General features: G+C 38.1%; 1 protein-coding gene across 3 annotated transcripts; it reads left to right on the forward strand.

Annotated features, from left to right (window-relative positions):
• The first annotated feature begins 542 nt into the window (after nt 1–542).
• LOC143446457 (dachshund homolog 1-like) lies at nt 543–27,376 on the forward strand. Of its 3 annotated transcripts, none has more exons than XM_076946096.1 (19): nt 543–658; nt 942–1,080; nt 4,551–4,688; nt 5,821–5,922; nt 6,427–6,533; nt 13,687–13,774; nt 13,940–14,024; nt 17,411–17,517; nt 17,676–17,846; nt 18,063–18,179; nt 18,421–18,488; nt 18,586–18,746; nt 21,359–21,565; nt 21,799–21,882; nt 24,963–25,073; nt 25,581–25,778; nt 25,860–25,997; nt 26,112–26,177; nt 26,321–27,376. In XM_076946096.1, the coding sequence occupies exons 2-19, from the start codon at nt 1,000–1,002 to the stop codon at nt 26,392–26,394; spliced, it is 2,103 nt and encodes a 700-aa protein (XP_076802211.1). In that variant the 5' UTR covers nt 543–658; nt 942–999; the 3' UTR covers nt 26,395–27,376. The 3 variants fall into 3 exon arrangements, with proteins under 3 accessions (XP_076802211.1, XP_076802226.1, XP_076802217.1); XM_076946111.1 differs by having other exon boundaries at nt 17,679–17,846; XM_076946102.1 differs by having other exon boundaries at nt 635–653.
• Nucleotides 27,377–27,382: the final 6 nt, after the last annotated feature.

A 27,382-nucleotide genomic window follows, 5' to 3' on the forward strand; every position in this document is an offset into this window, starting at 1 on the left:
TGAAGCGAAGCTCTAAATGCGGTGCTACTAATACTCTTAAGCTATTAATTAGCCTCGGTAAGTTAAAACCAAAAACGGTCGCCTTGGCCTACGCAGTACCAGCACCTTGTCAGAACGTCTAAGCCTAGCCCCAGAACGTCACGAGCCTTAGAGTTATGCCAAATGTCTCAGATAGATTTTCTCACCTGTGTTCATCGTCAGACAATTACAGTCAGAGGGTGGAGGTTATACATAGAAGTTGTCTGTTCTGTATAGACTGTTAGGCTTCGGTATGGATCTAAATACCTTGCTTTGTGGCGTGGCACACGCAACTACAATTACATACAGGAAATGGAATGTTACAGCTACATGTCGAATTGTAATTTATGTACAATGTCGCACGCATAGAGCAAACGTGATTTTTGTGTAACTGTAATTTGCAGACGTTGCATTATGTTCAAAAGCTGCAATCTGAACGCATCAGTCCACATATGACCACAGAGCATATGTTTAGAGACAGGGGTTAGAGTCATGGAACGTAGAGAGAAAGTTGCAAGAAAAAAGATTTTAAGACTCGTTCAATTCGATTAATATCTTAAAGCGAGTAGTGGCTTGGATATCGGTCGCAAAAAAGTCGGTCAAAAATTGATTTGAGAAAACTGGATTGCTTCTAGGTCAGGTAAAACCATTGCTACTTGACTTCAAAGTGCAATTGTTGCGTCACAATGTAGGTTTATGTGTGAAGTTGTAATGCGCTTAGTGATGCGTTTCGATATTTTCATAAAATTCTACATGCTATTTAAATAGTAGCATTGAGTGTAATTAAAAAAGTTAAGCAGCAAAGGAGATAGGTTACTTGCACTAACGCAATGCAAGACATATAGCTTATAACTCTTACATTACCATCTTTACAGCTTGCGTCTTAAAAATTACTTAAACAAGTTTTACTTTGTTTTACACAGCTTATTTTAAGAACCAGGTGCTTTTGCAAACCCTTAGCACAACTAATACAAAATCCATATGTCTGTCATGCCCCTGGTACCCGCAATGCACGGTAAATGGGATAGCGTGATGACTCCGCCGCAGTTGTCATCGTACAAGGTAAGCTTTGGTCGTGTATTTCGCTATCTTGTTATACTGACAGGTTTCGGAAACGATTGTAACCTACTTAGCATCAACTTAACTTAGGCTCCTCGCCGAGATTTTGGTCGCTATTTTCCGCCACTGATAGAAGTTGGTGTCGGTCTCAATGATTTTATGCGCAACACGTGCGCTTGGAGTAAATTGTTCGTAAAGCATACTGAAGAAATTTCTTGTAATGTAATTAATGCCTCTGTGACTCAAACTTTTTTAAATAATTGGATATCTTTACGTCATAATAAGACTGTCAATCTCCGTTCCCAAAGGGCATTTTCTTAACCCACGGTCAACTAGATACGTCACATAATTAGCGCGTTCTGTCGAAAATTGGTTGTTTTTGTTCAGCTGCAGTTTGAGACGATTTTCACAAACGTCCTCATACGCGGGTTAAAATTTTTTAATTGGACTCCAACCAAGACTTTTGATAACTTTTTTGCGACTGGAAAACTTAAATTAAATAATTCAAATTGGAGTTCCGAAGTGGATTTGTGAACTTTGCGTATTTTTTAGAAAACATATATCTGATGTTTTTGCATTAAATTCATCCTAGCGTTTGTTTAAACATCTTACCACCGTCGTGTTTAGCAGTTTAAAGTTTAGATACAGCCAAGTAATAACTTTCTGGTCGTGGCATTGTGACGTTGACAATTAGTTTACAGTCACGTGGTGAAAGAGCGCAAGATAACGTTGGTATTAATTAATAAGTAGCCAATTTCGTTATAAAGTTTGTCAAGATAAGAGTTTGAATTCTTTGAGTGCTGCGAGTAACTTTTGTCTTTTTTTCTCTCGCACAGGTCAGAAACAATTGCGCACTTAAGACTTTTCGGAATTGTAATCTGCATGATATTTGCTTTACCCACATTCGGCTTGATAACATATGTCAATTGTGGCGATAACACGTTTTCTGTTTCGCAATAAGTAATAACCTACGCTTCTAATTGATACATTATGACAGAATAATCGCATGCTGGTTTGTCTTTGTTTGAGTTAATGGTTAACTTCAACCGCACTCTCCCGAACTAGTCGTTATTACACGTGGTGGGGTCTAAATGTCTATAACAAATTTTCAAACGACTGTAAAAAGTTAGGTGTGTGGTATTTCATATAACAGCATAGAAAAAATATTAATATACATAGCAGAAGGTGTGATGCTAATTCACAGCAACCATTTTTTTCTTCATTTGGAGATGAATTGACTTCGTATTTTGACTAGTCATCAAAAATGGCGACATGGTCTTGGAAAGTTTTCAACTTGGAAATGGCCGCCATTTTGAATGTTGTTCATTCGATTCAGAGGCAGCCAGGCGTGACCAAAATAAACATGTTTATTTTTGCCGACGACCACCGTAGGGGCCACCAGTGGCAAGGGTATCCACTTTCTTACTTATCAAGTGACTTGATAGCTACCTGGGACCAATACCGACACGAGGAGAAAACATCATTTGATTGTAACGTCACAATGAGCTTACCGTTTTATATCTCCCGCTTTTACGGCGAGGTTCAACAAACACAAAACGGATTTATTTTAAGTTTTGGAATTTATTTTGGGAGTTCATTAACCCTCGGTACGTAAGATGTAGCTGCTACCACGTGGAGTGGCCTTAACGTCGACAAACAAAATGTAGAAGTTGTGTTGAATACTTTGCGGCGTCCAAAACCTCCCTGGCGCACGGTCAGCACTTGATTACGGTCATGAATGGTGATTATGATACATAAATATAAAAACTCTTGACCTCACGTGACCCTTAGTGGCCTAAATAATGCCACAGATGCTGAAGAGATTGTAATTCAACCCGGAAAATGCTGGCAATATGTTCCCACGCCAACAACAAAAAGGCCAACACCCGATTAGGAAGTTGTTGTGGTATTATGACATCATAAATACTTTATTTCTCGATGAATATTAACACTAACAGATGTAATAGTAAGGTCACAGAACCGAGTTGTCCTTTTGCCGTCAAACTTTTTTGAAAACAGAGGTTATTCGCAGGCCAGCTTGTCCGCCCAAAACAATGCATAACATGCGGCACCAATGTCTAGGCCGCATTGGCAGCGTTCCCCAGTTTTTTAAATACAATTTACCCCAAAATGGAAAACTGATTGCTCCTTTTATTTGAACTAATAGCTTCGTTTTTTGCGGATGTCTATGCTAGATACAATCCGAAGAACCTTCGCAGTCTGTTGCCTTGGGGGACTGGTTCACAACTTTGCGTTTTGGCATCATTTTCCAACCTGCAGCCCACACAATCCTGTGTACGACCTGGCGCGCCAACTTTGCTGTGGCGCCGCCACCACTTGTCTCTCAACTATTTGTGTAAAAAGTTGTTTAAATTTGTGCAAATTTTACGCATGACATGTAAATTTGCAAGCTTGGTGTACGTTAGCGCCGTATAATACAGACGTTTAAACCAACAGTAACGGTTTTGGAGCCACTTCCTTCGTACGAAGTGTAAATAAATAACAATAGTTTTATTGTGTAAGACGTAACCGAGTAATTCAATATATGCAAGCGTGCATGGTATGGGTACATTGGGCATGGAGACAGGAAATTCGATTGCTATGTGCGATTTGAGTTAAGAATAGTAGGAAATAACAATCCCACGCCTTTTTCATAGCTCAAAATAAAAGGCAGCATTTCAATCAAGCCACTAATTTATGAGTTGCTGGCAAATGTACGCAGGACCCAACTTTTTCCCACAAAGTCCTATTCGTCTTTTTTGCGGACGTGAGCTGGCTTTTCGACCATTATAATGAAAAATGTTTCCATTGTACCACCTAATCGCTTTTAAATTCCTTTAAATAATGAGCCGAGATGGTGTTTTATTTCACTTTACTTACAGTTATTATGCCTGCTTTTGTCGCAAGCATCAATCCATATTAATGTGTACAGGAAATGGCGGCGGCTAAGCGTAGGAATTGTGCCGCGGGAGAGACGAAGAACGACTCAGTTCGGTCCTCAATTGTGGGTAATTAATGCGCAAAAAAAGTTCTGCGGAAATCAAAGCGATTTGTCACGGGGCTGCTATTTTTATTCGTTCCCGCTCGCTATAGTGTGATTATACGATGCCGCAAGTTCCCAACCCGTGCCCCCAGTGTCCTTTCGTGTCGCGTGCCTTTAGTGAGAAGTTTGTGCGAGATGAAGAATTAATACGATGACAAGTACATCGTTGTTAAAAGTCGCAAATTTCAACCAGTGCGCGAGTGCCCTGGTTGCGTTACGCGGGGTTTTACAGTGAGAGCCACCTTTTTAAACAAATTGCGACATTGTTTGTTTGAACCGGACATATCCAACAGAGAACTGCTGACTGCTATTGTCGTGTAAAACTCCAATGTATTGTTTTCATCACATGCCTATTTATTGCACAAGCAAGTTACAATGACTTAACACCTTGCGATGCACCTTGCTTGACGGTTTATCTTTTTGTCCACAGATCGACCGGCCAGCCTACAGCACTCCACCCCCAGTTGAAAATACCCCTTCGAACAACGAATGCCGAATGGTCGAACTTCGAGGGTCAAAGGTCGCCAGTTTCACCCTGAATCATCACGAATACATCTGTTTGCCGCAGGTATAGGTTAAGATGTTGAGTTTAGATAAAACAAAAACTTGTTTTACTTTTTTGAGCCGTTTGTTGCCTTGTTGTATTATCCTCAATGCCTTGTTTTGTGCGAGCCACCGTCCTACATCGCCCTACCTTAAGGCCATGTCAGTTATACATTTTTTTTCTTTTCAAAAAGTTAGTGCTACCACATCATAACAAAACGCTTAAAACCTCCAGGGGATAATGTACAAGCCAACCGCACCCATAGATGCGTTCTAAGTACTTCCAGACTTTGACATGGCTTCATGCGTTTGTTTTTGATTCTTGGTTTGAATGTTGGAATGCGCGCGGGTATTAATTGCTTTGTGTCCGTGCAGAGTTGATCACTGTCACTAGTAGCTGCTAATTGTGTGACCTCTGTGATTTCAGTCAACCAGACAATTTGAACATAAAGAAATCAAATGGAAAGTTGAATTAAAATCTTTTCTAATCCCTGAAAATTGCTCTTGTCTCAATTTGTACTAATTCAAAATGATCGATAGCTGACAAACCGGACAGCCTGCAGGTCCTGTACTTCGGGCAAACCACTTTAAAAATAATTGATTTTTTTCATCTCTATGAACATGACAAAGTCCAGTTGAAATTATCTGTGACCTCGCTGCAGATTTTGAACAAAAACCTTTCCTTTATGTAATCGATTTAGTCGCCAAGCCAGAAGATATTCACATAAATGTTATCTCTGTTAAAAGAACGTAACAATAACCATTGTGACACATGAACTGCATTTAATTGAAATCCTGAGAGAAATAATAATGACTTATGACAAAATGAAAATCGAAAATTTCCTTATGCTGTAAAGTTTCGTTCGAAAATGGAAAAGTTGGCATCGTATAATTCATGTGCACGAGCGTCTTGGATTCTTTGCCTACCAGTAATGCGCGGTTGGCAGAGAAACTGAAGTTTCGTAATAAAAGTTTATTATTACGAAAAAACCAAAAAAAATACTTTCTTATTACCTTATTGTATATTTTCCTGAATTTTAATATTTTTAGGTTGATTGGTTATTAATCAAAGACAAGCACAAATGACTTTTTGGAGATTTGCAACATCCTTCAATTGTTGTTTCATGTATTAAAAGTTTTTTTCTGTTTATTTTCAGGCGTTTGATCTTTTCCTAAAGCATCTGGTCGGAGGTCTTCACACGGTGTACACCAAACTGAAACGTCTTAATATATCACCGGTCGTGTGCAACGTCGAACAGGTAAATGGAACTTCCGTCTACATTGCACAAAACACAGTAAAACCAGAAATTTTGTAAAAAAAATATCAAAATGCGCGAAACACTGTTACGCAAACTCACCGGTTGATCACAAACTAGTTGTAATTCCGTCCTCAGACGTCGTTGTAATCGACGCCCTCATTTATGAGACAAAATGCAGGTCGCATGATACAAAGATGTTTAAATCCGACACCGCTTTTTTGAGTTCTGGAAAGTTTTATAAGTTTTCGACATGTTAGAAGCGGAACATTTTGATGTTGTTTGTGATTGTTTCAGGCTAATCTGGTTAGTAGATAAACGACGATCGAATAAATTGTTCTAGAATCGTAAGAAATAGATCAGAGAAAAACTTATCGGTTTGTTTGTAGCCGGCGCATCGGGGTTCAGGGGGACCTGGAAAGCATCATTCGAAGTTTCATCTCTAAATTTTCGACCGCCGCAAAGATTCTTATTCCAGATAAACAATATTCATCTTTTTCTTGTCAGGTTCGAATCTTGCGTGGTCTTGGCGCGATACAGCCTGGAGTGAATCGATGTAAGCTGATCACCAAAGATGACTTTGAAATTCTCTACCAAGACTGTACAACGGCCAGGTATGGAATCTTGTCTTCTGCGCGTTTGATTATGAGCTTCATCGTTTGTTGTATGATGTCTATGTCCTTCGCAAAATGTCTCATTCACTTACGATTTCTTAGAAAATTTTATAGGAAATTGGGTGTACGTTTTTCTTGAAATTTTTTTGAGGTCGTATACATTAACGTATTTTTTGCGGCCCTTGTGTCATACGACAACACAATAGGAACGTTCATAATATTTTCAAACCCAAAATGCGTATCTAATCTGAAGTCTGTGTAAACTAACGCTCAGACATTCCTTTTAGGAGAAAAGACTCTTTGACAATTTGAAAAGATAATGTTAGTTGGAGGTACGCCAGAGCACATGTAATTGTGTTTCGAAAGCACAATTGTTCTGTTATGGCATAATATCTGGACTTTTTGCGTCAAGAAACAGCAACGAAAATCGGATTAGCGTTTTGCTTTTATCTGCGCCCTGCATTCAAGCGTAACAATGTTTCTTTCAAGTCCTTGTTTGTGATATCGTGGAAGAGAAAACATCCAGGCGACATTTGTTCTTTTTTTAACAATTATAGAGCGTACCTTTTTAGGTTGCTTGCACAATTTTTGCGATTGCAACTCATAATGGTATAACAATGCTTCTATTGTGACGCAGTTAAGCATATATAGTGTACTAAACGTGCGATTAGAAAAATTACCAAAACAGTTGCATTGCTTAGCTCAGCTTATTTTAACTATATCAGGGCTACTTCAAAGAAAGAAACAGAAACAGCACAATGGAGTCTGCCCTATTTGCATTGCAACGCTGTTAAGAAAACTATTATAGAGCGCGTTTCCGCTGCTCACGCTGTTATGAATGTCACGCGTTGCGACTGTTTGTTTGTGAGGTCACAATTGTCGTTTGTCTTCTGATGAGTACAAAGACCACAGCAGCTAAATCCCTTAAGTTAGTTGCTGACTCTTCCGTTATTCCGCGAATAAATTACCTGACACCTATTCATCATTATATTCTAAAGCGGAAAAGTCGACAATTTTTCATATATTGAACAATTCTCTACGACCCCTCCGTTCCAACACTGATCACGTTTTTTCTATTGTGACATCAAAATAAGATGCGTGCGTCTCATTTTATTCGCAGCGCGGCAACCGATATAGACCTGACGTAATACACAGTTTTAAGGCGTAAGAATTTTTCGTTTTCTTTTAATAAAAATCTGCGTAATTTGATTCACGATAGAGTTGGTACAAGAGACAGGGTACGTCGGTAGACAGACAATCTTTTAAATTTTTTTCACTTATTTTTCACATACGATGCCATATATGTGGCATGGAAAAAATATCCCTTAAATATTTAGAGATTGCAACATACAACCTAAACGATTTTGACGTCATATCATGATTTATAGCGTACGTCGCTTTGCGTTTTTAAAGAAGTCAAAAAAATTTTGGTTAGAAATGTCATGGCTGTTTAGAATATTCTGCCTCCGAAATTAAAGGTGGAATGCGAGATTGTAATCTCCTCCGCCCGGTTTCCGTAAAAATACGAACAATCCTTTTCGCCTTTTCGTTTGAAATTTACTTCGAAGCTTACGAGATAAGGGAAAACTTGTCTTCAGGCGTCGCCGACCAAAAATCTGATCCGAAATATTAACAACAAAATCGTTTTTTCCTCCTAAATTTCTTCGTGTGTTTGAACTAAAAATTAGCTCTCGTAAGTCGAAATATATGATGCAGTTAACAGTTAACAGACGACGTAACGTTTCCGCTCCTGCATACGTATAAACGCTTCTAAGAACGGAAATTTTTGTTGATTTCCGAAAATACACTGACGCCTTCACGATGTCACGTTTCAAGGGTATTTAAAGTTGACGGTAACGCGCCGTTGTTGTACAATTAATTCGGTAATTTTTAATGCCAACGTAATGCTGTTTGAATGTTGTTGCTGTTTCTCTGCGGGTTTGCCTATTTCGTCACAATAGCCTACGTGGCGTCACAATTCAGAGAGAGATTACGCGATAATTTCTGTGTAATTTCGGATGTATTGACCGTTTGGAATGACAAGGTTCTACAAAGACGACACATTTTGCTTAGTATGTTGGAAAAAAGCGGCAACAGAAAATTTGTTAATTAAACGGCGGTGCTCATGAAAATTTCAGCAAGCCAGTGTCATTGTTAAGTTTGTATGTCGTGTTCTTATTGTGTGACGGTTTGCAACACGGTAACGACCCTTATCATTAACAATTTTCATTCGCTCCAATAAGACGCCTAATGCTCTTAAATGACATTATCTGGTTTTCACGGTTTCAAATATAATTCAATAATGGTTTGGTGCCAATTTTTGCCTCTGCGTTTCGAAGAAAATTTTCTCCCAATTGCCGCTGATGCATGATTAGGTAAAGAGGTCCTAAATATGTGAAAGACACCACAGCAACATTTTCAATGCAAATTGGTGTATGCGTTTGTTTGTGGTGAGAGACGTTATCAGATTGTACGGTCAATGTCTGCCCCTCTTAAATGTTTGTACCCGATGAAAAATAATTGAACTTATCTTATTCAGAGCGACTAGCTTCTGTTTCCTTGCAAACCTAAAACAACTACTTGGGTTGTTCGCACTGCTTCAATTATATGACGTCATTGGGCTACCATAAAAGCAAATTCGTTATAACTTCAATAAGGCCATTTCTTGTGCTTAAACCGTTCGTTAAATCGACTAATTTTGCAAATTCACCGTCGCGCGTATATATTGAGACTTGACGAATGTTTGTTCTAGGTCCCATTGTTTTGTAATAGACGCTTAGCGCGAAATGCAGCCAATCATTAGCAAGAGTTTCGACCGCAAACGTTGTGGTAATTTCCTTTTGCCATTGTTCTTCCAACTTTTACTTTGTTGTGTCATTAAGCTCCTATTGTTACGTTAACAATTGCTGCTTGCAACCTGAGAGAAAGGGAAGTACGCAATCAATTCTGATGAGGTTAAATTTTTTTTAATAACAACTCTTCTAAAAACAGCTTCCAACGCTTAATGCTAAACCGAAATGTAACCCCGTTGTTAAATAGCCATACCTGGGGCATAAATGCAGCAATTTTCTGTGTCCCCGTTCTGCCAAGACAGGGTTATTACCCGCTAAAACGTCAATTACCTGGGGTTTGGGAGGCTTAATCTGATTTGTCTGCTGTTCGATGGCCCTAAAAATACTCGAAATTGTTGTATTTTCCAAAACCACTTTCCTCATATGTTTTCAAATAGCCTTGTTTGAAAAATAATTTTTTGTCTTTGTAAAAAGCAGCAGCGCAACCAGCCTTTGAAATTCAAAACACGATCAAAGAACGAAATGCGTTATGACGTCATAAGTTTGTCTACCGCTCTCCAGAATTATCTTGTTTTAGCTGTGCACAAGTTTTGCTTTTGAATGCAAAGAGTTTATGCTTGGTGGGCAAGACCTTCTCAAAATGTTATTTTTGTCAATTTGGAGAGTTTCCAAATCGATGGAGAAACAAAATCGAATTACTTCTGACTGCAGCATACCATGCAGGAAACTACACAAAGTTAACTGGAGAAGTTCTTCGGGAATCCAAGGTCAACTGTTTATTAAGTTTTATTTTTAATATTTTTGAGTTGTACAGAGATAGGCGAAGAGAATAAGAACCTTCGTAACATGCGTTTGTCTGCCACAAAACTTATTTTTTTTAAAAAAAACTGCAATGCACAAAAATCACAAATGACACCAAAAGGGAAGAAGCCTAAAGTGTGGGAAAAGCGTTCCTCATATACCTGCCTATGGTTATCCAATCAAGTAACACACAAGTCTTTTCACTACTGTTTAAGTATTGGTTAACAATACAACATAATCCACTATTGTTACGAAATAAAACGCGTATTGTGACGCTTTGATTGACAGGATATTGTTCATGAAAAGTGGAAGTTGTATTTTCCTGCTGCGAGAAAAGTGAAGCCTGTATTCTAAAACGTTTGGTGGTCTTGTGGCTAACCTAACAGTACTCACAGGCGATTTACGCAACTCAAATCCTCACTACGATTGGTGCAATTGAATTGCTTATTTAACCAGCGCGGTAAACAAAAAACAGCAAAAACAGATTTGTGATGCCAGTTTAGCCGTGGCCAAGTCTTGTCCGTGTAAAAATCTGGGTCGACAATCAATCCTCGATGAGTTGTTTATGAACGAACTTCTACCGGCTAATTCCTATTGCATGGCGTTGTTTTCAAAGCGTGGCTTTTCTCTCATTTGGCTTTAGATTTAACGGACGGAATTAGCGGTTTTCGGAAGAAGTTTAGCTTTATGTGATCTCGACCCATGTCATTGGATGCACTATTTTTAGCTGTTGTAATCCAGTACGATTAAGACCTTTTTCTACATTAAGGAATTTTTTCTTTGAATTGGAGAGATTTTGAGCAAAATCGGGCTTTCTCGTGACACATGAAATACTTTGTAGTAACGTATCTACAGTATATGGGTACGTGTGAATGAGACATCAATGGAATGTATTTAATTTGGTTTATTAAATGACAACTATTTATTCTTCAAGGTTTTTCGCTTTTTTCCCGAAGTTAAGCGAGATGTATCGACAATTTACTCGAAATTAAGTTAAGGCTTAAGCCAATTCAATAATTCGTTTTCCGTCTGGCTACTGAGACTTAACCGTACAAATGTTGCACTTTGAAAGAGAAAAACTTTATTGAGAAGTTATAAAACCGACAACACAGTTCTTAAAAGAGTAAATTAAATAAGGCAATCACATGGGCCAAGTTGGGAGAAATTTAAGTGCAAAAACATGTTGGTGGTTTTTTGCTCGATTCGTTTTTGTCCAACTTGGACACAAAAACGACCTTATCTTTACAACAAAACTTTGTAATTGTCTAATCTAGAACAAAAAAACGTCCCGTCACGTGAGATTGCGTAATTCTCTTGCATAATAAATGGCACGATTTTAGTTTCTTGACGCATGCATAATTGAAAACATCAAGTATATCGCCATGTTTCAAGTTTACAAATTACAACAGGGCTCCTTAAACGTGACAACTTGTTTAAATTAAATGGACAAGAGAATGTCCCACAAAATTATATTTTTAGATTTGGGTGAAATTTTGTCATGTTTGATGATTTTGTATAGCAAATTGTGTAAGAATTATTACACAATATAGTGTACATATATATATGTACATGTATGTATGCATTTGTGTCTACTATAATAGTAAAATGTTTTTCAATGACAGCATACCAGCCAAAAATAACCCAGTCTAAAATTCGTTTTGGTTAAATTTGAACAAACTATAGTGGAAAAAACCCTTCGCGTGATACTACTGGTATGTACATAAGCATATGTCAACTTTGGTTGAGTTATAAGTCACTTTTTATTTCCTCTATGCCAACATGTGACTAAAGCCATCTGGGTTTTATGCACGGATATAGGATATAGCGCGAACGATTTTGCTGAGACTATTTTCCCTTCGTGTTCCAGTTCGTCTTTATTGTTCCCCGGTCGCTTTTCCTTTATCATATGGTCGTATCCTATTTAATTACGTTACAATAGATACGATTGTGACGGTATAATGGCGCGCCGTTGCGATATGATATAGATTAACAAACTGGAAGGAAACTTACTTTCCTATACAAGCTTCTAATAATCTAAAACATGGTTTTACGCCTGGTCTGTTGGCCGAGTTTTACCCGAACTAGCTTACCAAGGGTTTGTAACTGGATTCCCTGTATGCACTCTTCGCTTGCAGCTGGGGTCGGGCAGAAAGTTCATAATCATAACGATTCAATCCCTTCTCTTCCATAACTGGTGTCGATCCTATAATAACTGTCTTTATTTATCTTTGTGGTTTATGGGGGAAGGCGTCGGAAATCTTTCTATTATTTAAAAATATTTTTGAGTTTAACCGAAAACTAACTTGTCTTAAAACAAAGGATATATAAAGTTTACGTATAGGTTCTAATAATTAACTTTATATGCGTAAAGGATGACCTTTTAAGACGGTTTTGGGATTAACAAAATCAAGTTATTGATTTTTCAGTGGGAAAAAATCCAAATCTTGATACAAATTGCTCGCGACAAACACAGCATTAATTTATTAGTCAAGGATTATTCCATTAATATTTGATGCGGTAGTTAAGATTAAATGGTTTAAAACGTTATTTTTTCGAACCAGATTACGTCTGTGTGACACCAGGGCTCAAAGTGATGTTATTTATTACAAATTTAAAATAGGCCGCATGATAAGAAACAAATATCGAGGAGCCATGTGCGCTCTGCTAGCCGTGTTTGCTCTTTATACAGCGCATTTATAAATCATTTAGATTCGGACAAGACCTTGGGAAAGATTTGGGGCGGAAAAGAGCGTCAGTCTCTTAAAAAGGCTGAGAAACGGGACACCCAAGCGATGGTTTTGTGGCCTCCAGTTTACTGTCGTTTTCTTAATAAAGCGTTGCTGCCTTCATCTGAGAGGCTTTGATGTTTAGGACAGGCCCACAACGATTTTTCCTGTTATTCCGACGGAAAAACGGGAAAAAGAAAGTGGAAACGCATAAATTATTGAACTTTGCTTCATAATGAACCAAACTTGAAGTAATTTGATTTTGCCGGATCGCTGTCATTTGTGACGCAACATTAAAGCTTCTATTACGCAACTAAAAAAAGCACTCTTTCAATGTGACTTAGTCGTTCAGTTTGTGAATTTGACACTTTTTCAGCTCCCCTGAGATTTGAACCTGCTAAATCACCGATGCGTGAACGTCACGTGACGCCTGCCAACTGTCATTTTTTCTCCAGGGACAATAGTGACGCGCAAGTATTGCGAAGTTGCATGTCTTCATAAGAGCGATATGTTTTTATGGCTTTTCACTGAGTTTTAACGTTAATGGAACTGCATTGATTAAAATCATTCAAATGAAATCTCACAGCGTATTATAGTCGACCGGTTTCTAGTTTTTCTTCATACGACACCTAGATCGGTGACGCATGTTATGTACACGAGGGATATGTCCTGAAACAAAAAACGGTTAAAACGCGCTACATCCCACCTTTCTTAAAATAGTTGCGTTATTTATAGTTACTATAAGTACTATGCCCACAAAATACTTTAATATTAAGTACTTGAAACCTAGTCGTCTGCTTTTCGTGGTTTACCATCACTTGTGTTGCTCTTTAGTCGCCCGGGACGTCCCCCGAAACGATACCCAGTCTTGCCGCCCTCCAATGACATGATGTCACATCATTCCAGCCTAAGAGGGGGAAACGTAAGCGAAATGTTTCTAAGTTTTTTATAAAAATCTTTACATTTTTGTTTTGTTTCATAAGTTTTGATTTGATTCACTCAAATTCTTCGAAGTTCATTTGAAACAAAATTTGAAGTTTGGTTTGGCGAGAAGTGTCCAACTTTTCAAAACATGTTTCTCTTTCAGACATTGCTTAATCAAACTGATCTCTCTGCTTTTCACAAACGAATTCGTCTTAGTCAAAGCCTCGATCAGAGTCACGAAAGAAGAGGTAATTTCTTATGATACATATCTGAATTATTTAAATAAACATGAGATATCTTTACTGTAGTTCAAGTGTTTAAGATGGGTTCCAAAAAAAAGTAGACCGTAAAATTGCAATGGTTATAAAATTTATGATCACGGGTAGAAAATGTCGTCGAATCGCGGAGTAAAATTTTCTCCACCTGGCTAAAACAGAATTTTTCGTGGCCGATTACTGCGACAACACTACGCTGTAAAGGTATAAGGCTTGGGTCTGTCGTTGTGGGACCGATTAACGCTTTAAAATCTGTTAAGATTATCTGCCCAGGAGAAAGGTATTCTAATGCGTTTTTAATTGCCGTATTTTGAAAACGCGATGCTTTGGACAACAGCACCAAATTCTTATCAAAAACAAATTCCTGTTAGAGTGAAACTTTACAACATTGTTTGAATATTGCCATTGCAGTTCGGTTGGCGGCGCAAGTTTATTGTCGCCAGTTAATAGCGCTCAGTTATGGACAAACATACAGTGCTTTGTCGCGATTGAAAAAGTGGTAACCACGTTGCCAAAACAAGCTCTTGCTTGCGCGTAAGCAGCTATTTAGACAATAAGTTACAGATAAACTTTTATCAGCGACGGATAAAAGTAGTCAGCAAATATAAACTTCTCTCGCGATAACAATACCTTAATGTATAACAAATTGAAGTCTCGAATCGTAAACACACTCGATTGTAATCCAACCTGTTGACCTTACTAACCCGCGACGGGCCCATTAATTCAATCGCTTGTTTGATTTTCGATAAATTTTTACCGATAAACGCGCCCCGCGCTGAGAAATGATAAACGATTTGGACAAATAGTCGCAGCTAGTCTGCTGATTAGTGATTTAATATTTTATTTGATTTCATCTAACTAAATGATAAAAGCTTACTCTGGCTTGATTACAGCCTATTTGCCAAACAGTTTAAATTGAGAGACTGAAGCGGTTTTTTACGAGATTGTGATGTCACACAGGTCATTAATCACATAACAAAGATTGGATTTTAGACCTATTTAATGTAATAAAAACTGCTTTGCTACACCACGCTTGCTAGCGTTTTTTAAGGCGTATTTATGATGGTGTCACAATGTTTATTGAAGTAATTCGGAAACTAAGCAAACTGCTATTGACAATAGCGACTGTGATTTGCTCATTTTATGAGCGTCTTTGCTCGTAAAATTTTTGCCCAATCGTCTCTTCTTCCGGCGGCAAATCATCTTTTGAAACTGTTGTTGGGATTTGTTCTCAGACAAACAACAAGTGTGAACCATATGACCGTGTGCGATACAACACTCTGTTTAACTCTAGAAAAGTTTTATAATTCTATAAGTGGATTACAGTTCTCTGTCTCAACTGTAATAGACTTGTCAGATTTTTTTGAAAACAAAACGTTTGATTTTTATGGACCGGGCTTGTTCAATCACTTTCTTTGTCATCGTTTTACGCTTCGTTGAACACCAATGGAGCGAATGCAATTGGCTTTGATTTCATCCGAGGTCAAATAAAGGCCACGAAGTATTTCTTAACAATTCGAACAATTGCATTGTAGATTGTTGCATAACCATGAACAACATTATTACAAAGCGTGATGCCTGTTTCATGCGCATTGTCGCGTCACTATTGGCATTGTGGTGTAACAATGTTCTAATTTCTTTGATTCGTCTTGATGAAAGTATCGTGTGTGAGATTACGTCTGTTCGTATTACGAGAAATGGAAAAAATTGCTCGTTTTAATGCGAAAATGTGATATCATTTTTATCAAAAATACCAGTAACCTTTGATGAAATATGATGAAATTGCACAAAATCACGACCCACATGACATTGTCACCGGTGTTTTATTGCAATTTTATCAGAGCGGTCATGCTGAAACTATCACCGCGTCTGGCTTAGCAATGTTACCATTTAACTCTTATAGTGTTCGTTACAAGTGTTAGTGATGTTTCATACTGGGATTGGATATTTTATCAGTTACTTTAGAGTTGTTTAGTTATTTTGTGAGGTTTCCTGAAAGTACTGCTAGTTTCTGAATTTGCTATTAATCCACAAACCGCCCAGTCAGGATAAATAATAGGTGCATTCATAAAATCATTTGTTGGTAAGGTGGCTACTTATCCGTAGATTTTATCTCGTAAAATTCGCTCCCCAGAAAAGCAAATTTACACAAAACCCCAAGATAATGCTGGTTGTGTGCGACATGGTAACAATTACATGGCAAATGCCACGTTAAGTTCTTGCTGTTTAAGCGCCTTTACTGACATACGCCATATTTATCTGATAACTCTGCTAAGGTAATCAGCTTTCAAGTTAATGCTCGTTCAGTACAGTGTCATCCATTTTGTATAAGGGCTGACAAAGGTTTTTTGAATTAACTTTTTTTTTAATTTGGTATTCATGTCGTATTTTTTTTCACATTGGTTGCGCAACCACCTATTATTATTTTAGCTAATCGTTAAAAACGTTTTCTTTGAAATTTTGTCAAAAATCCAAAAGTTTTTAGAAAAGTTCGTGCAAACATAAAAGGGTGAACGACTTTAAACCTTTTTTCTCATTTCTTTTAACTCAACTTATATTTAAAAACTTAAAATGTCGCAATCGCGTTGCCAACATCTCCTTGGAAATTCTGAAATTTGCATCAAATTTCGTGGAGTGAATAATTCGTGATTCTATTCGATTATTTCCTGTTCCATGCCTAAAGAAAAGCACACATAGATGAGTAATACAGTTGTGCGTATTAATAGCGATTTCAGACCAAATTGTGAACCCAAAGCCGTCCTTTTCTCTGTCTCTGTCGTGCAACCCTTTGTTGTCTTTTTATGATTTCGTGTTTTTGTTCAGGACGTTTCGAGCCAACTGCGTTTGTTCCATTTCCTTTGCTCGCTGTTTTTTTAATTTCTTTTCCTATTTTTTCTGCGACATTGTTTTCCTGAAAAAAAGAGAATTTTTTGCATGTTGGGTTATTGCATATTTGCCGGATATCTTAAACTCAGCTTGCTTTGAAAAAGTTATACCTTTCGTTTGGCAAAGAAGAAACTGGCAAATAGTGGCATAAAAGTTTGTCTTATTTTTAACTTGGTTTAAAACTATGAAGATTTTTATAAAGTATAACTTAATGCAGACAAACGAAGCTGTGGCATCAAATAACACGATTTTAATTAGATTCAGTTATGACAACTTAAACGCCGCCAATGTTTAAGGAAAATATCCAACTTTTATACTGATGTCATCAGCCCTAAATGACTTAGCTGTAAACCAGCTACCGCATAAGCTTTTCAACCCACACCTTTTAAATATTGACGTAATAGAGGCGTCTTATTACGTTATAAACGGTATAAAGCATTATCATTATTGAAGAAATGTGATGTTGTTTACAGCGAGCAGTAGCCCAGTAAAGGAGAATGAGAAAAATCACTGCGGCGTTCCAGGTCTTTCCACCGCCGATCTTCACAACAACACTACAGCAAATCTCGCGTATTTGCAGGTATCATGCCATTATCCGTCTAATCTATGATGTATCTATATAGGCAGATTAGCAGGTATTGGCACTTATATAACTCTTGCCACGATTTCACACGCTGCCGTACGTAAAAACTCATGCATTTATTTCAACATCAGTTGACTTACCATTTGCGTGTATAGCAGGCTTTGAGGCAACAGTACCAGCAGGCTGCAGGACTTCACAACGGGCTTGATGCACAGCAAATCAATCCGGCTCTCGCTCCGTTCATGATGATGTCACATCCCGGTATTTTCTCACCTGGTATTCCACCAACATCAATGGCAATGCCGTTGATCAATCACATCAACCAGGTAAGATCGATAGAGACATCACCAGTAGTTTAATACTCGATCGATTGTTGATACAAAGCGAAATATAGACCGATTTGCGTCTTCCGTCATCATCGAAGTATGAAGTTTGTGCAGTAAAAAGTGTTCGGTTTGTTATACTTAGTGAGCTTCAAACCTTGGAGTGTTAGATACTTATTCGGCTGTGTTCTGAATTTGAATTCTTGCAATTTCTTTCAGTTGGCGCAAAATCACGCAGCCTCCGGAGCTATGACGTCAGCGGCGGCTGCTGCTGTTGCTCAGATAGCCGCCAGTGGCGCACCTCTGCAGTCGGACTCCGCCCAGTCGTCTTCGCCGGTTGGTTTTTATTGTTTGAAGTGAAACTTATTTTGCCGACGCGTTTGAAAGTTTAACGTTGCTGAAGATTAAAGATTGTCACAATCGGGGTTTGCTTGTAATAGTCCGTTGCTGTTTTTCCTCGTAGTTTAGCGTCCGTCCGAATGCAAATAATTTGAGGAAATCATACATTGAAGCATTAATAGACGAGTTAGTTCCACAAAATCGCAAACTAAGCATATTTATTATTGTTGCATCGCAGACGGGAAGAAGATCACATTCACCACGCATTGAAAAGGACTCGGACGCGGAAGAAAACCACGCGCCCAGGTTGATAAAGTTTTCAGTTTACGTTTTGTCCGAAGCGTTTATACTCTCTCTATTCTTGTTTTCATATCTGACCCCACTATTTTTCATCGCGTTTTAGAAACTACGGCAACACGATCGGACTTAGCAACGGTGTGGGTAGCGATGGAAGGACCTCACCTGCCAGCAGCCTCGGCTCAATGCATGGAAGTGGAACTGGCCACGCTGGAGAAGGAAATGACAGAGCGCACGGATACGAAAATTCCCTTCAAACTTCGCTGGGTAAGTCAGTCAGATGTTTTCGGGAGAAGCTTTTTTGTTTTCAATTTAGAAAAAATAACTTTAAGTTTAGAAGAAAAACTTCCGCCGTGTTTCCTTGAACGTAAAAGTTCACTCGTAGGTCGTACTCTCAAGAAGGTGACATTTTGCGGCGTGAAAATTTTCTTTTTCTCGCCCAAATCAAAACATTCCCTTTTGTGTCACGACCGATAGTTCAGCCTCGTTTTTACTTTGATATCGCTATCGCTTTGTGACGTCACCATCTTGCTTATCCAAGGAATGCGTGCGATGAAAGAAATCTTGCATTGGTCTTGTTGTATCTCGAAAGGTTTGGGGAGTTCAGAGTGGCAGAACCCACTTTACACTTGTCAAAACGAGATAATGGTCTCATCGAATACGCAAAAGAATTTAATTAAATCAATGATCGACTCCTATAGAAAATTGAGACCATTTTGAAAAAGATCTTTGTCGGATTGTAAATTAGACGCCTATTTGTTTTTGCAAAAAACCGAGCCTTCGAAATACGGCCATAACAAACGCTTTTTATACAGATAAACAGCATCTTAAACCTAGTATTTACGTGTTTATTTAATAAGTCATGGAAAAGGCGTTTTTTTCTTGGAATCGGCTTAATATCCAAATCCCAGTGGTCGCACTGAGTCTAAGGAGTGTTTATTGACATCAAACCACACTTGTAACCATCTTGATAATTGAATTCTGAGATAACCCATGACAGCGTTGTTGACTAATTACCTTCAAAATCTTCGCAATTTTGAAAACTTTTCGAACCTAAACGCGAATTCCGGTTCTTGAAACTAATTATGACGTCATATACAGGTATTGTGGAGTCATATTTGTGAATTGTGTTGCCTTTTGCGAACAGCCAGAGCACTTGGATTTTGATAAACATTTCTTGGTTATGAGCAAGGAATTAAGTTATAATAACGTCCGTAGTGGTAACGTAAAGCTCTTTGAACATGACCGCTTCTTTGCCTGACTCCACCCGGTATCGTATTTGTTGTGGTTATTAACAAGATACAGTCAGTGTAGAGATTTGTTTGGGCACAGCAAAGTGCTACCGGTTAAAGAATTTAAGTTAAAATCGGCCATTTTGTAAAACGTCCTTCTATCGTCTGCGTACGGTTACGTTTTATTCGATAATACCAGAAGCAGATAAAAAGTGAAATATGAAAACAATACGGTCAGAGCAGCAGCCAGAGTTAGGTATTTCCTTTTATTTTTCCTTCCTGGAACGTGCCTAAAAAAGTTCCATATTGCATTGTCTTGCGAAGGAACTAGAATACCGCCAATTTCGATATCAACATATTTGCTTGCATTCGCATTTTGCCTTTCAACCAGAAATCCCCCAGTTGGACTTAGGCGTTTCCTTTGTATGCAGAAACGTGAGCTCTGCTATTTTGAAGAATAGTTAGGGCCCGCGTAAAAGGTTGTTTTCCATTCGCACTGGAGCTGATTCAATAAGCGTTTTCTTTGCAAATTACCGTCAGCGCAAATTGAATATCATCACCTTTATTTTTACCTCTTGTTTAAAGGGAGATCTACCAGTTTCAAAAATGTGATTTACGGAAATTCCTGTAAGTGACACTTACCTATGCACACGTGCTATGATATTTCTATTATGTCGCCATATTTATCATCCGGTTTCGTACATTGTCCTCAGTTAGTCTCCTTGCAGCAGCAGGAAGTTTGGTTTTGAAAAACAACGATTGCGTAACTACATTCTCATTTTGTGAACAGCACAACACGGCAACATGCTCGTTGCTGTTCAGTTAAAAGCAAAACGTTTCAGTCAATTATCATTCTTTTTTGGATCAGCGCTCTTTTTTTAGAAAAAGACGCTTTTCACGTTGAAACGGTATGAAAAACGTCCACCTAACAACAAATATACCTTTTTTGTTTGATGACGTAATCCTTTTGCCATAATCACGTGGCGTAAATAATTGTGATCACGTGGCGGTTACGGCTGATTGAACGCAGTTTCCAAACGTTCAGTAAAACATATGTTTCAGGCCTATGTTGACTTAACTGATTACTTCTCTTGGCTTGAGCAATAGTCACTTAGAAGTAGGGTATTAACGCGTTTCATGTTGGTTTCCTTGTTCGAATTCTTCTTCCTTTTTATTAACCGTTGCCGAAACTGTTGTCTTTGGACCAACTACAAAAGGACCGTACTGGGAGTCGGTTCTAAATACCAGACATTTCTTTTCTAATCAAAAACTTGCCGAGATTTTTTCCTTTTGTTCTATTCAGGGGTACAATTGTTCGATTTAGTCAAGTTATATTTACGTCATAGCCTTTGTTACGTCATAGTCAATGTTACGAGTCTTGTTAAGCGGGGTCACCAAAATATTTAGTTTGATGAAACAGCTGTAATGTTAACTGCGTGGATAAGCATCTTTTTTGATGTTTTGATTTTTAGACTGTTGCTGATATTATTATACTTTCAATGCAGAAGAGACATGAAATTTTAGGCTTTTAAACATCTAATACACTTTATTTGTTATTTGAAAGAAAGAATGTTATCTGTTGTGGGAAATAGAGATATATATTCTTCAAATATTTTTACCAAAACTAATCCAATATTCCTTTCTCAGGCGGCAAAGTCACTGATCTGTCCAAAGTAGTCAATCAGCTAGCTAAAGCTTCCAAGCTGGCGCCATCTAACGACAACCAAATAAAATCTTTGGAGACTTCCACCAACGTGTCTTCGATGCAAACCTTATTGACCAACATCCAAGGACTTTTAAAAGTGGCAGCAGACAACGCAAGCCTGCAGGAAAAGCACGCATCAATTGAAATAGGTTTGATGAAGACTTCTTATGTACTTTGTGAAACCATCTGCTCTATAATGTTGGTTGATTGGTCTGATTAAAGTCGCCGCAGTGTTCTCTTTCGTTTTGTGTTTGTGGTAGTGTTGCACTTGTGGTCTTTTGACTAATATAAAGCTTACTTTTTTTGTTTCTTTGGATGTTCTTTCGCGTTGTCGCCATTTAAGGCGGAATTTACAATTTAATTCATCACATTGCTTTCACAGCTGAGTTGAAGTTGAAGCTGACGCAGGAACGACAACTTCGGGAAAACTTCGAACAAAAGTTGTTGGAATTCGAAAAAGAAAAAGGTGAGAGAGTTAAGCAGGTCAAGAAATGATTATCTGCAAAACAAAAACGGATTTTAAGTCTGTAACTGGGTTTAAGGCGTCCGTTCTTGCTAGGCCGATTCGAACGGCAAAGCGAAACAAAGCAAAGCGAACAACCCAGTAAAATCTGAACAAAACGTAAGTGTTAGGTCATTGATAATTCTGTCACAATTCGACTAAGCTTCTTTCAATTTTCAACCAAAAACGGTGCGAATAAGAAGACATAGAACGACTGCCAGCCCTTCACACGTTTTTACTTGTGTGCATGTAGAAGTCTTGTGAAAATTCATCCCTTTTTTAAATCTCATTTTCTTGCCTTTCATTGTTGGTGGTCGAGTGGATTCGCAAAACTTAAATCGGAAAAGTTTTTATTTGCTTTTGTCGTTGAAATCGTAACGGTCTATTTCATTCTGGCGTCCCGCTCACTATTGTCACGTCACAATGCCCTACATCATATTGTAGATGACAACTCGCGAAGTCGTAAATTTCTTCCAACCCCAATCGAAATAAGATAAACAAAACAAAAACTTGTGCCAGTGCTATATTATCTACATGTCTCAGAATGATAAAGTGTTGAAATTCGTGCATTTTTTCTTCTGAGGATTTGAATAATTACTTTAAGTCCATTTCGACCGCAATGAAGCGTGTCTTGAGGTAATTCAACGTCAGGGAAAACGTCTTGGCAGATTGGCGAAAAGTTCTCAAAAGGAAAAATAAATACTAATCATTTTTCCTCAATGCGATTCAAATGTCATTCGGGTGATGATTGTGCGTGACCACGTTGTAATCTTCGCTCGTAATTCCACAACTTTTTCTTCGAAATTGACTTTTGTATACATCTGGTGATCGACGTTTTTGCCCGTTTTTTTACCACATCACCAGATTTTATGTATTCAGCTTAACAAACATCAACATACTGTGGCGCTACATTACAAATAAATAATTATCATAAATTGAATATTAAACCATGCTTGGAGGCGTATTATCAGTTGCATATATCGAGGTCTGACACATGTACGCGTTAATTAACAAGGTGAAGTCACCCTTAAGGCAAATCGTCGAATTGTGTTTGTTTGGGCTGTACCTTGTCACCAAACGAAACGAACTATTTTATCGCATTGTTACAGGACAATTGATTGTCTGTTGCCGTGTGCTTATGACTCATACACGAGAATTGTTAAATAAATAATGGTCTGTTCGGGTCAAGGTCACAAATATACGGGGTTTGAAATGTCACTTGGTTTGACTAATATGCGGGCAATAAATAGGCACGTCGAGATGTGTCCATTTCTCCTGCATATTTCTCAGATAAACAACGCTGTTCCGCAAGCAATCACAAAAGCGTGACTAGGCTTAAAATCAAGCCTGTTCGAGATGGATATCTAAATGTTCGCATTTTTCCGTAATCTCGACCAAAATTCTTTTTCTCCCATATTTCTGTAGCTGGTGGCATTAATTAGAACGAAGATTGTCGTTTGGCCTGGCTTGTCGTATTTATCCTGAAGTTTATTTCCCAAATAACGGCCTCGAGACAGATAAGAAATACTTTATTTTGTTTAGGGATCGATCCAACTGTACACAATGCCTGTCCTATTTTAAACGCACCAGTTGTTATCAGCAAAAACATTTTTCCGATTTCCCCCGCTTATGAATGTGCTCAAAAGTATTTAAAAATATTTCTAAAAAATCATGTTTTTAGTCGTGTGCTCTATCTTTGCTAATCTCCAGTCCGTTTGGGCTAATTGCTTTCATCTACTAGGACTAATTATGACGTCATAAGCTGTGTTGTTTACGAATAATGCCGTGTCGTATGTAGCTGTGTCGAAGTTGTGGTGAGGAAAGAAAGGTGTAAGCAGATTTGGAAAAAATATCAAACAGAAATATTTTAATCTATCGAGTCCTATAAGATGTTTGTGCTTTTCCCAAAATTAATTTATCCATTTGCGGATCTTCGAATCAGAAAAGAAAAAAATGTGAGAAATTTTAGTTTGAGACTTCAAGATCTTCTCATAACTTTAAAATATGTAAATAGTAATTGTCACCGTGAATTTTTGCAAAGCAATGTTTCTAAGCCGATTGGCTCTTTTATCTGCAAACGTATGTAATTAAAACCACAATTGGCAGCTTTCGAGTGGGAAAAGAATGATCCACATCCCAAAAACAAGATCGAAGTCGTGCCAAAAAAACACGGACCGCTGTTTAATTGGAGAGTTTTAAGGTTACAAGGACTTCAATACGATCTCATAAGGCTGCCACTGGCTGTCACGATATTTTGTTATTGACTACAACCCAAGAGAGATATGTCGTGTATTTTGTGTTTCTTTAAAAGAGCTCAACTTGCGAACAAAGAAATCAAGATTTAAATCGCGTAAAATTATCGCACGAGACGAAGTCTCATTATTTGTATATGCCCCATTCTCCCCTCCCGAAGTTCCTGGAAACTGTTACGATTTCCTCTAATCCGAAGCAATCCGCTAATAACGTGCATTTAATTTCAATAGTGGGTTTTGCAAAGCGATTTACCTTGATATAATACCTTTTCTCCCGAACCGCATACAACGAGCAAAGAGTATTTCCAGGATTTCAAATCTGACCTTGTATTTACATACTTCGTGTTCTAGTCGGATTGTGTTTCTGTTATCTCATCCGAAATAATACCCACCTTGTAAACAGTCACGTTCGTCAACAACCTTGACCAAAATCTGTCCCAAAAATTTCAGCCAAATCTTATACGATTCAACGCGGGAGATTAGGCGTGTAAGGTTGTTGTCCGGCCACTTCAAGTAGTTTGTCTGTCTTGCGTCCTTGAATATTAATATTTTTTGATCCGTTTCTTGAGTGATCTCCAATGCCATTGTTAGGATTAATGTAGACGAAAACGCGTCAGAAATTTTAACATCCGGATTGTTCACGTTTGTTTTTTTTTAAAACATTTGCATTCTGCTGCGTTTGTTTGTCGTCTATTTTAATCGCACCACTTTAATTCTGTCTCATTGTTTTTTTGTTCTTATGAATATCAACTCAAACAATTCATTTTTAATTTATGCGATTTTTATTCACAGTCGAGGTTGAAAGAAAGTTTTCGAAGGAAAGAAAAGAGAACAAAAAATTGCACGGAAAATTGCTTTCTATGCAGCAACTGATCGGCCATGATTTGAACAACAACACTCAGGGTAAGATGTCTATGTATAAACTTCAAATTACATTCCTGGAAAAATCGCGTTTGCTTCGGTTCAGCGGAAAAAAGTTAGGTGTAAAATTCCAACCGCGAGCTGGCTCCCTGCCTAACAATTTTACACTTATAGACAGATAAGTGTGTTGTTATCGTGCCCTTCAGTTTTGTTACTGCGCTGAGTTAGTTGACCGGTGTCATGGCCATTAGTAGCCGCGGTTTAAAACCGTTTTTTATGTCATTTTACTTTGGTATTTCTGAGTTTTAACCGTTTACTGTTAGTAAAAACAAGTCTTATTTTGAAGTTTTTATAAGCCGACAGGGTAGAGAGGCTACGTTAAGGGACGCGTAACACAATTCTGGTCTTTAACTTAGACCCTGTATAATCCACCCAGTGTCACAGCTGTCGATTCTTGTTTTTAGGTAGAAAGCAGAATGCTTTGGTTTAAGCGTCGCAATCAGCAAAATTTATTTCTCAAATCGTTTAAAATTTAACCTTTTCTCACAGATGGAGACGTTGAGATGCCCCCGTCGCCTATTGCGTTATCGCCCGCACCAAACAGTGCGACTGTAAGCGATGCCCAATCCGAAAGCTCCCCTCCTCCCGTCACCGGTACGTCACCGATGACGTCATTTCCGGTTTCGTCATCGTTTGATGCGGCCATGTTGTCGGCGAAAATTGCTGCGGCTGTTCAGCAACAAAGCAGTAAGTAAAAGACGCACTCCGACACTCATTTGTAGAAAATGTAAAATTTCGATGTAGTCAACGCAGTTGTGGTTGTCCCAGGTAACCAGGCCCATTCGCCGTCGCCGTCCCCTACAAGTTTACCTGCGCCATCTACCGGCAACAATCTTAACAACAGCAACAACCGCTTGTTGGAGGAACAGAAAAGTCCGGACTATTTGAGGCGCTCTATCTTGTCAGGTAACCGTCTTTTTCAACGCTGCTTATTAGTTATTTGTTAACATGGAATTTAAATCTCACTTACGTGCGAAGCTTAGTGCAATAGATAAACAAATTCTTTTTATTACGTCACAGAACATCGCACACCAGAACTTGCCGTCGACTTGGGGGTTTCCCGTACTGAACATTCAGTGATGCAAGGTAAGTTGCTGAAACGGTATAATTGCGAATGAACACGTCTGTGTATGATCTTTACGTATGCGCACATACTCGATTCGTGTTAGGTTAAGTGCTCCAAGTATGATTATATCTACATGTAAAGCTAAAATTCTCGTGTTTTGCAGATAAACAGCGATTGTTTTTCAACAATCCTCTCCTCTTTCAACAAGCTTCACAACAAGCCGCCAATGGGCGCTAGAGGTTTTCTTTAGTTTACTTCACGCTTCGATTAAGCTGCGCAATGAATATGCTTTTGTCTTGCTCATGAAGCCATTGCCAGAACACTTGAAATTCACCAAGACTGAGTCGTCTGTATTGTTTTCTTATCTGGATAAACCTGAGATGAAACTCTTGCTTTGTGGGAAAACTTCAATAATGATCTCACAAAGATGTTTCATTACGTCATAATCAAAAAGTTCAAGTGTGTCAGGAATACCTCAAAGAACTCAGGATAAAAATGCTAAGGAGTTGAGCGGATAAACCGATTCAATTAACTAACTTTTAAACACAAATCAAAGCATGGACGCAAAAAACAGAGTTTCTGCGAACAACATTATAAACTGTACTGTATAGATATTGGAAAAGTTTTCGTTCGTTTATTTCGGCTGAATCCACTGCCCGGAAAATTTTGCCATACTTGCATTTTGTGTTCGATACAGAAGCTTATAATATTTTTGTGCTTTCGAAATTCAGCCCAATTAAAATGTTGCCGTCTATATCGTTTTATTCTCGTTATATTGCTTTTATTCAGTGCAAAAGATGCGTTGTTTATTGCCATGACTACCGTGTGTAATTAGTTTGCCCTGTAAATATGTTTAATGGAACCGAAGTTTCGCAGTACGGTATAAAAACCTTGTATAGGTATCCTTTTATTTTTGTGTGTGTATGGATGGTGTAACAGTACCGTATATGGTTGGTAAACGCCACAGATAAAATGCTCCTATAATAGGACAATATGTGCGTGTGTTTGTGTGTTAATTATCCGGGTTGCATTTCACCAATTTATTATTAAAAGACCGGTAATATTGGCTGAAAGTTATATTACGTGTTTTTTAGAACAAAGAATTCGACTTTTTTGTATATTTGCTTAAAGCGCATTTTAAAGGAACTTGTACACAGGGCATAAACTAGACCTGCTTTTTTTGACTGTTTTCAATTAAAAAAAAATTCCTCGGCATTAACACATG

The sequence above is a fragment of the Clavelina lepadiformis genome, chromosome 1, assembly GCF_947623445.1.
Source record: "Clavelina lepadiformis chromosome 1, kaClaLepa1.1, whole genome shotgun sequence".
In the NCBI taxonomy this organism is placed as follows: Eukaryota; Metazoa; Chordata; class Ascidiacea; order Aplousobranchia; family Clavelinidae; genus Clavelina; species Clavelina lepadiformis.

Excerpts from the sequence above, each read along its gene's own strand:
- LOC143446457 (XM_076946096.1), top strand. The coding sequence starts at position 1,000 with ATGTCTGTCATGCCCCTGGTACCCGCAATGCACGGTAAATGGGATAGC. Across the intron at positions 6,534-13,686 it reads CAAGACTGTACAACGGCCAG|TCGCCCGGGACGTCCCCCGA; the intron begins GTATGGAATCTT and ends GTTGCTCTTTAG. Across the intron at positions 14,025-17,410 it reads TCAGAGTCACGAAAGAAGAG|CGAGCAGTAGCCCAGTAAAG; the intron begins GTAATTTCTTAT and ends TGTTGTTTACAG.